This window comes from Ornithodoros turicata, chromosome 1, assembly GCF_037126465.1.
Source record: "Ornithodoros turicata isolate Travis chromosome 1, ASM3712646v1, whole genome shotgun sequence".
Lineage (NCBI taxonomy): Eukaryota > Metazoa > Arthropoda > Arachnida > Ixodida > Argasidae > Ornithodoros > Ornithodoros turicata.
This window is the reverse complement of record NC_088201.1, coordinates 22,319,710-22,329,649: the sequence shown is the minus strand read 5'-3', so window position 1 is coordinate 22,329,649 and position 9,940 is coordinate 22,319,710. Positions and strand designations below refer to the sequence as shown.

General features: G+C 46.7%; 1 protein-coding gene across 1 annotated transcript in view; it reads left to right on the top strand.

Annotated features, from left to right (window-relative positions):
• Nucleotides 1-4,288: 4,288 nt before the first annotated feature.
• The window catches only part of LOC135397532 (homeobox protein MSX-2-like), a 31,578-nt gene continuing 25,926 nt past the window's right edge, over nt 4,289-9,940 (top strand). Inside the window, exon 1 of the mRNA XM_064629131.1 lies at nt 4,289-4,698. Coding sequence (XP_064485201.1) covers nt 4,413-4,698 — 286 coding nt within the window. The 5' untranslated portion in view covers nt 4,289-4,412. The remainder of the gene's footprint in view (nt 4,699-9,940) is intronic.

The following is a 9,940-nucleotide window of genomic DNA, read 5'->3' as shown; positions in this document are numbered from 1 at the left end:
GAGTGAGTGTAAAATGTCGAACAAGGAGAGGAATCACTAGGGGAACACAAAGCACACACATAGGAAATCATGAAATGTCCATTAGCCCAGTTGTACGTATAGAAAAACGTTAAGTGCCTCAGCGCCTTGTCAGACGACTGAGGACCTAAAAGCTTCGCGATGTCGAAGGCTCAGGAGTCCACACGAGACAAGTTCGCTTCTAAAGCCATTCGATTGTCAACGTATTTTCGGCACCTGAGGAGGATGCGTTCTGCGTCCTCTACAACGGCACGGCAAGAGTCACGCTTGCCCAGTTTGAAGAGAAGACATGCGCTGTACGGTGCATTGAGCCGTAGCCTATGTAGGACAGTCGTCGTTTGTCACGAGAAGGAAGGTGGTTCTCGAAAGCGCAACTTTGGGTCGACTTTGTAAATAAGCGAATCCCGAGCAGATCCTGTTAGCCAGGAGGTGCTGCACAGCGGCTGCTTGAGTTCACTCAGCATTTGCCCCGTCTCACCCTTGGTGAAGTAAATGGGCACCAGCTGGACGTCCCTGAGTTGAAGAGCCCGGGGTGCAGCAGCGTCCGCAGCCTCGTTGCCCTGCAATACCACAGTGACTAGGGTTCCACTAGAATTGGATGTCATGACCTTTTAAAACTGCAGCATGTTATGTGTGCAAGATGTCCCGTACTGCTGATGCCAGAGATACCGTAGTGAACATGGAAGCCAGAGTCTGTAACGCACACCTTGAGTCGCTAGAGACGATCCCGTTGAACAACTGAAGATCGGGAGTGCATAAAAATTAATTTGTTTCGGTTTACATATTTTTGTCGCGACTGGTCGCGGTGAAGCGCGAAAGGACGTAATTCATTGGTGTAAGGAATTCAGTGGTGGATCAGGGAGTGGAAGATCGTCCCTTTGCGCTTCACCGCGTCCATCCGCGACAAAAACATGTAAACCGAAACCAATTAATTACTGCAACAAATGACCCGCTTCGGTGACAATTTTTTTAAAGGTGTCCGCACTGAAGGTCCCAAAAGGGGTAGTGCCCATTTTAATGCCGATGGCGCCCTGCCTTAGACTTTTTCACGAAACTCATTTGAATTTTTATTTAAAGAATGAGCCCTCCTATACTCATTCACACGGTGCGCAGCTTGTATGTGGTATCGGACAGATACTTTTAAAAAAGAAAGTTCCTCTATTGGTGCACCCGTTCGCAAATTATTTAGCCCGGGGATTTAACTGAAACACCCTGTATAGTCTGAAGGCGACGCTGTATAAAGCAGGCCACTGCTTTCCCGATGACCATATCAGATGTCATAAGCGTGAAGCCTAATAAATACCCCTCGGGGGGGGGGGGGGGGTATATGTTTATTCACACCCCTCGGGGCAAGAGGCCGGACAGTGCAGTAATGGACTGCATTGAATAGTAAAGGACTGAGGGAGCTCCCATGTGCTACACCAGCTGATAATGTATACGAGCATAGAACGATACCGTAATCACTCCTGATTTGAGGAGAAAGCGGGCCGTACGCCTTTTTTGGACAGAACCACGAATGCAAAGTGTCCCAAAAAAGAGCTCATGTTCAACAAATCAGGAGGGATAACGATATCGCTCGGAACAATACTCTGCTATATATACACTCTAGAAACAGACCTTCACCGCACGGCACGCTGTGCGCCAACCATTGCCACGAATGATGTGGTTATCGCGTCTAATTGGAAGACAGAGGGAGGGGGGGGGTACGCCTTTTTGTGGAAATTTTCATATATCCAACTTGCCAGAAAGAGGCGTACGCCACCCTCTCTCTTCGAATCAGAAGCGATAACCTTATCATTCGATGGCAATGCTTGTCGCACATGCTATGCGCTGCGGTGAAGTTCTGCTTTTAGAGTGTAAGAGGAAGCAGTGTGGTGAAGTTCTGGTCGTAGACTGTACCTACGTTATAGTTGCGGTTCCTGGTTTTGGGAGTTTATTTTTGACAACTTCGGAGGGCGTATTTCGAATGAATTGTTCTATCCGATAATCCAGAGTTTTTCGTCGTTCATTTTTTACAATTGAGTTAATATCCGAACTTCAAAGAAAAAGCGACGGCTGTGAAACGACACACTCACAAAAAGAATGAGAAGCTGCCTTGCAAGAGCGCGTACCATTATGCAGCAGAACTTGCAGGCAACGACATCTGTATAACGATCACGTGGTGACGTCAACATCTGGAAATGCGGATATTCTTCGACATAGTAACAACGCATCTTTCGCTTGCGTCCCAACTTGTTGTCCACTTCTAGGAGGAGGGGAAGCGTGGTTCACAGAAAAGGGGTAGGGAAAACCACAGGCATAGGACGTTTTCTAAGTAGACCTGAGAAATGGCCGAAATGACCTCAAAATGTGCTCATGTCGAGTAGAGTTACCGAATAGGGTACCCTATTCGATGACTGCAATGTCAAGGAACCGCAAAGATTGAGTTCACTTGCATTAGACGGACTCTTCGCGTGTTGTCAAGTGAAAGAGTGTTGTGCACAGTGGTCTTGAGTCAAGAGAGTCCCCTTCGGTGTGGCGGGGGAGGGTATTCCGCGTTACGAGGCAATCTTGACATGAGATGAACCCAATCATCCGGTTATCAGTATATGGCTTTTCCTACTGCTCCAGCAGCGCAGGAAAAAAAAAAGAAAAAAAAGAGAGAGAGAGAGAGAGAGAAGAAAAGAGAGAGAAAAAAAAGAAAGGGTTTAGGGTGGAGGTTCTATGGAAATTTTACATGAGAAGGATTTCAGCGAAGATTGCAGTTATGGTTTTCAGCTTGTTACATAAATGCAAGCACTGCACATAATTAAGATCTGCCTCATAAGTAGCGAGTAATGAAGCCTGTATCTTTTATTGGAGACTTGAGTGTTCAGAGAAAGGTTAGCCCACGTATAGTTGATGTGATGTAATGTGATAGAAAAAGAAAAAACAAGGATTTAATGGGGGTTTATAGTTGATGAACCGGTCCTCAATTCACTGTTTTCTAGCATGCACTCTTAAAACAGATGGTGGAACCGCATGCTTGTCGTACACTCTAAAAACAGATGGTGGTGGCGGTGGTGGTGAAAGGGCTGTAAAAACAGGACTTCACCACATAGCACGCACTTACACTCTTAAAAATGAACTTCACCGCATAGCACGGTCCTAGCCAACCATCATCTCGAATGATACCGTTATCTGCCCTGATTTGTTGAAAACGGGAGGTGTACGCCTTTTTTGTGACACGTATGATGTTCATAATTGTCACAAAAAAGGCGTACGCCTTCAGTTTTCAACAAATCAGGGCAGATAACGATATCATTCGAGGTTATGGTTGGCTAGGAGCATGCTATGTGGTGAAGTTCATTTCTAAGAGTGTAGCCAATCACTATCCCGAGTGACATCGTTCCCCCTGATTGGTTAAAAACAGGAGGCGTACGCCTTTTTGGAACACCTATGCAGTTAAAAAAAAGCGTACGCCCCGCGCTTTCCACAAATCGGGAGTGACCAAGGTATTACTGTGCAATGGTTGGCCTTCACCACATAGCACGCTGCACTCTTAAAAATGAACTTCACCGCATAGCACGTTGTTAGCCAACCATAATCTCGAATGATATCGTTATCTGCCCTGATTTGTTGAAAACGGGAGGCGTACGCCCTTTTTGTGACACTTATGCCGTTCATAATTGTCACAAAAAAGGCGTACGCCTCCCATTTTTCAACAAATCAAGTCAGATAACGATGTCATTCGATATGATGGTTGGCTAGGATTGTGCAATGAGGTGAAGTTTAGTTTTAAGAGCGTCAAGGCGAACAATTGCGCAAAAAAATCCTGATTTGTGGAAAGCCTGTGGGCGTACACCTTTTTTTCTGAAAATTATCATAACTGCATAAGTGCCAAAAAAAAAAGACGCACGCCTCTCGATTTCGACAAATCATGGGCAAAACGATGTCATTCGGGATGACGGTTGGCTGGGATCGTGCTATGCGGTGAAGTTCTGTTTTAAGAGTGTGCGTGAAAAGTTGCTGGAACGAGCGTCGTCCAAGCAGGAGTGGCCATATGACAATGAAGTGCCTCCTTTCACGCTCTCGGAGCGCCAGACATCCCCATACAGCACATGACAAGTTTGTAGAACAGCGAGCAAAATATCCGCCGCCAGCTGGCAAAAGCAGATTCCGGCAAGCTGTCTTGAGCTGGGGGAGAGCAGGGCGGGGAGTAGCTGGGCTGGTTCTACGGATCAAGACGGCGAGGAGGCCTAAGAACCAATCGGGCGTTTGGTGGCCCCGTTGGGCGGCACCTTGCCACGTTTAGAATTCGTCGGATGCGGCCCATTCATTTTCACGTTACGGAGTGTTGCGATTGTATACGACAAATCTATCAAATGCACAGAGCAGCGATGCGGGCTCCAGCGTGTTCTGTGGTCTGAAAAGGTATGGACAGCACAGAAGGCACGTCATCTGTTACGGACGAAGTACCGTCTAAACCATCACCCTTTTCCGTGGCTTCGTTGTTGGCGGACACACAGCCCAGCAAGCCTCCGCGTGCAGCTCCAACCAGTTTTACCATGGAAGGTATACTTCGGGACACTGGCACCGAAACGTTGACTTTCGACCCTACCCAAGCAGGATTAGTGCATTTTACTTGGCCTCCTGCAGGAACGACGACCATAAACTGTTCCACTCCTTGGTCGACAATGCCTCATCATCAGATAATGCACAGTAAGTATGTCCTTGCTGCATAATGAACGACGAACAGATAATCCCTGTATTTACCTGTTCGCCGTTTGCAAGATACATCCAGGTATCAGCACGCGGGAGCAGGTGCTATGTATTATGGAGGGAATTATCAAGGTGTTAAAAATCGTAGCATCAAATCTGTCATCGTCTTTTGTACTATGCATTTTACCACGAAAAAATTGCAAATCCAAATCTTTATCCAAGATCACGAGTGTCTAGGGACGACTTTTATTCTTAAATCTCCGTCCTCCTGGAGCAAACTTTTATTTTACTCAAAAGCAAGAGCGTACTCGCTGTAAACCTGGTATAGTAATCTACGCGCCCGGTATAACCTGTACATAAATTATGTGCAATCATGTAGGTAGATTGCGTGCGAATATGCAAAAAATACCAGTAAAACCGAATGATAAATTCCTATCAAACGCACAGCACGTGGTCATGGAAAGACAGCATTTGTTCGAGATCGGTGGCACGTGCGCCTATTCGATGGCGTGGAAACCCGTTCCCAAAAAGTAAGACAAAAACAATGAGGTAATGGTTTCTGGGCACCAGGCCACGAATCGGCATCCTAGAAACCATAGGAAACGCCTCTGTAATTTAATGGACAAATTTTCGAAAAATCATAACTCAGTTATCTTTTTCATTTTGCAAGTCTCACGTTATGGTAGAAAACGAAATATAGCTAAAAGCCAGGTACTCTGTATTGTTGAAGGGGAAGAGCCACATGAGCGCCGCCGATATTTCGAGCAGAAGGAGAACAGTCTCTGTTGGAAATATCGATGGCTCTGAGGCTTCCTTACCGGTTCGCTGGATTTTCTACCCTCCTAGGTATTCTGCACTGTTTTGCGTATTTTAAATGAGAAATGAGACGGGGAGTGCGTCACGTGACAATAGTTCTGGAACTTTTTTTTAGATTCGCGTCTGTTATCTTTTAGTCGAATCACAGACAAATGGCTATACATTCCTATTATTCTTCCAATAACTAACAGGTTCGATTTCCTTTACATTTGGAATTGCTCTTGTTATTTCGTGTGATTGTTTATTCCTACGACGCTATCGAACTAAAACGGGGTTCGATGCCTGGTGTGATCCAGTCCTGGGCCGCGTTACGGTCCAGGCCACAGAACCTTGATCTACTCGGTCAAGCCGCTATAGTTGTGTTCAACCTAAGAACTGCTTCTCGGGAGCTGTAGGTGAGCTTGATAACATTCCCCTATTACATTGAACCATGAAAATAATTATTGTGAGACATACATATGAGCGGAAAAATGATAATACAACGTTTCAAACACGATGTTGTATCGCCTTCTGGTGGTTAAATACAGGGAGAAAAAGATGCACCGACAATGACACTCTTATGCCTGGTTCACACTGTTGCATTTTCACGCGTTACGGATGCGGCGCGGCAGGGTTGTCTGGCAACGAAGTACGGCGCACCAAAAAGCATACGCACCGCAAGAGTTGGGCTCGACCGAACTCCATGCGGTACGGATTACCTCCGGCTACGCAGCTGACCAATGAGCGAAGGCAGACTGGAGATAGATAGATAGACGGAGGCATGATTGGTCAAACACAGGCGCTTGCTTTCCGTATCAAGAACGCATGTGTCTAAACAGCGTGTCGTACGACAACCGCATCCGCACTCGATCTGCACCGTACCCCAACGGAGAGAAGTGGCAGTGTGAACCCTGCATTAGGATGAACATGACTGTATAGTTACGCAGCAGATTACTTCATTGAGACTCAACCCCGTGTAAAATGCGCAGTAATCCATTTGCAATGTAACTTCTGTACACAAATACGCACGCAGCTGTGTATACTCAAGTCGAAATCAAGAGCAAACTGGCTAAAAAATGTACCAAGCTAGCGGCACTGCAGCGTACGACAGATAACGCAGCCCCTAATGAGACAGAGAAAAAACGAAGTGTGCAACACGAGGACCAGCAACGTGTGCATGAGTGCCTTCTCATACACACACTCTAGAACTTCGCCACATAACACGGTGAAGATATCGATATCAAAACAGAGAGAAGGACGCGCGCCTTTCTGCGCCAGTAACATAAACGCAAACTGTTATAAAAGGTCGTACGCCCCCACTTTCAACAAATCAGGAAGGGAGAACCATATCATTCGGAATGACGGTTGCCTAAGGGCGTGTTAACCGGTGTGGTTAAAGTCTGCTCTATTATAATAGAGCAGACTCCCGTATCATCCAACAATCGAATCTTCTTACCTTCACTGTAGTTCTTTACTTCGGTGAACAACAGGCTTAAACAATGTTACTCATCACATTTATATAACATTTATGCATAGTCGCATTGCTGGACCATGACCTAACGCACGCACAAGGCTCGCAAAAGGCCGTTCCAGGAACTTCCCGTCGTATACGTCGCACTGCAACGTACCACATTTCATTCAGCAGCTGAAGTCTGTATAGCCGCAGTTCGTGGTCAAATCAATAATTGCTATCTCTCCGCGTTGGTCGCTTCTGGTACCCCTCCCTGGCAGTGGCAGGGGCAAAACTGTGGCACTGCACCATGTATATCCAGTGGCCATCTCTGACCATGAAGAGAGATCGCTACATGGCGCACACGTCTGTGCGTACAAGTGCCGCGATTACCCGAAAGAGCTCGTCGAGTAATTACTACACTCCCTCCTACAGGATAACACAATAATTCTTTCACCGACTACTTTCTTTTTTCTTTGTCTACGTAGGTGTACTGGGGTCCGACTTAGTCGCCGCTCACCTCCTCATTTTGTTCTTCTGTCCGTCATCATCAACACCATAATAACGTGTCGTTTTCGATCGCGCACGCAAGAACGAGTGCGAACTATACGGCATTCGTTTACCGTGTCTGAGTAATACGCGGGAATCCTCGGACACATTGGACCAGTACTTAATGGCGTCCTAGCAGCTTACCAGAAGTCGCGCAAGCAACAAAGGACAGTGCAGGGGAGCCGGCCGCATTTCATCTTCTTCCTTCATCATATGGTCCAGAGTGGATAAAAGATCTCAGCTTTGGGCTGCAGCTACTAGCAGGATACCGTATCAGCAGTAACGCAACGTCATCTGATACATTTTGTGACATCCTGTGGATCCCTCGCTTTGACAGACACTTCCTCACCGGCTACCACAATCGTTTGCTCGATCTTTCGACGGATGCGGTTAAACATCGCATTTACCCGCATGTCCCTGGGCAAATTCTCGGCAACGTCGGACTGCTGCACCACATACGATGTGCCACGTGACTTACAACACATCCTCATGCTCTGTGGTCTTTATCGGCTAGAGGTTGAACAGCAATATGCAACGAGCTGATCACCTCCCGCTCAGTATTCGCAAAACCTTCGGGACATAGTCCAAACTCACGCCTGAAAATATCAGGTTTAAGCTCAAAGAAGATACACTATAGACTAACGTCATGAAACGGTTTACTCTACAAGCAATGGAAAACCATCAGCGAAGCAAGGCCAACCTGCGGTTCGACCTGCGCTTTCTACATATCAATGTGTGATATTCACCACTGCTCTCGTTTGCCCCATCCCGCATTGGCCACTGCAGCGAAATTATGTGCAATTCTCAGCTCCATGCAGTATCGCCACTTTGCACAGCGGAAGAAGCCACCAGCCTTTCACTTGTTGGACAAGACACTATCACTGCGTACACGGAAGCTTTCGACAAAGGGCACGCGACATCCGGCCACAGTGGATACCGGGCCACGCGTGCTTCCACGGCAACAAAGTAGCTGACCACCTGGCGCTGGACATTCACCAGAGCATGCCCACACAGCGTATCTATGTTACCAGCCCTTATGCAAAACGGTTCTAGGTCTTTTGCGGAGCCGACTGATAAACAGTGAGTGATTGAACGAAGGGAACCGATGTCACTGCTCCATATGATTGATCTGCATCTCACAGCAGAGGTGGGGAAATTACTTTTATTTTGTAATGCATTACCATTACTCATTACTTTCGTACAAAGTAATGCATTACTGTTTCGAGGTTAGTAATCCATTAGTAATGCCATTACATTACTCTCATCAAGTAATGGCATTACTCGCTGGCATTACATTTACGTGTTTAGGGCTTAAGCCTCACACTTCCCACGCGTTTATTTGTTACATAGGCTACGTAGGCAATAGCCGCCCGAATATCCCCCAAATGGGTGCCACTAAATCCCTGCACAAACGATACAGATAGGCATTGGCATTATAGATTTATTGCAGCGTAGTAGCAGTTGTTGCCCAAAGTTGCCATCCGCTAGCTTTACCCCCTTCGACGACAGGACATCTTCTGCCGTACTGAACACTCGTTCAGCGGAAGCGGATGACGGAATTCCCGCGAACAGCCCCTTGATTTTCGGGAACCAATCTAGCGATTCTAGGCTGCGATCCTCTTCTAACCTCCACCGCTCCAGCTCATCAGAGGGACTTACACGCCACCTCTTCACTTAAAAATAAGAAGAGAAAAAACAACAACAAAAAGCATCAGGAGAGTCTACACCGGGCGTGTGATCCAGGCTTTCGTGACGAACGGGCTTCAGGGTGCAGACCAGAGGCGGCCATACACTTGCTGGTTAGTTTAGCAAACTTCAAATTCATGCTCACCTGGAGATGCTTTCTGAGGTTGGAAGATTCTCTAACACTACGTCTTCTTCGACGGGGCACATAATTTACAGCTAACCGTAAAATTTCTCCCATCGCAACTAACTGACTCCAAATACGTACTACATCGGCCCACGGAAGGGACAAGTCCCCACCCGCCAGCTCCATGATGCCTTTTCCTTATGCCAACCTGCCAAGCTCTACAATTCTGTCCTGGCAGAAGAACGACCCTTGAGTCTCTGACAGCATTAGACAAGCTAACACGGTACAAGACGAAAACAGCCAATCACTTGCCATATGTTATCCGCATAGAAGCTATGTTTCTGTTTCGTTTATTCTCGTTTACCGAAAAGCGTACAGGAGAAAGAAGGTGATATCACATGGACACCCCTGACTGTTGACCTCTTGAAGAATTCCCCAGGCTGGGCCCTTCTCCGTCTTTGTCGCCCCTTGGAAAAACCTGGATGTTGTGGCGCAATGAACATTCGAGTAATGAGCGATGCCATCCCGCATTACTCAGTCAAAATGTAATACATTACCATTACTCATTACTTGCTGGCAAAATGTAATTTACTACCATTACTCATTACTTGCTGGCAAAATGTAATTTATTACCATTA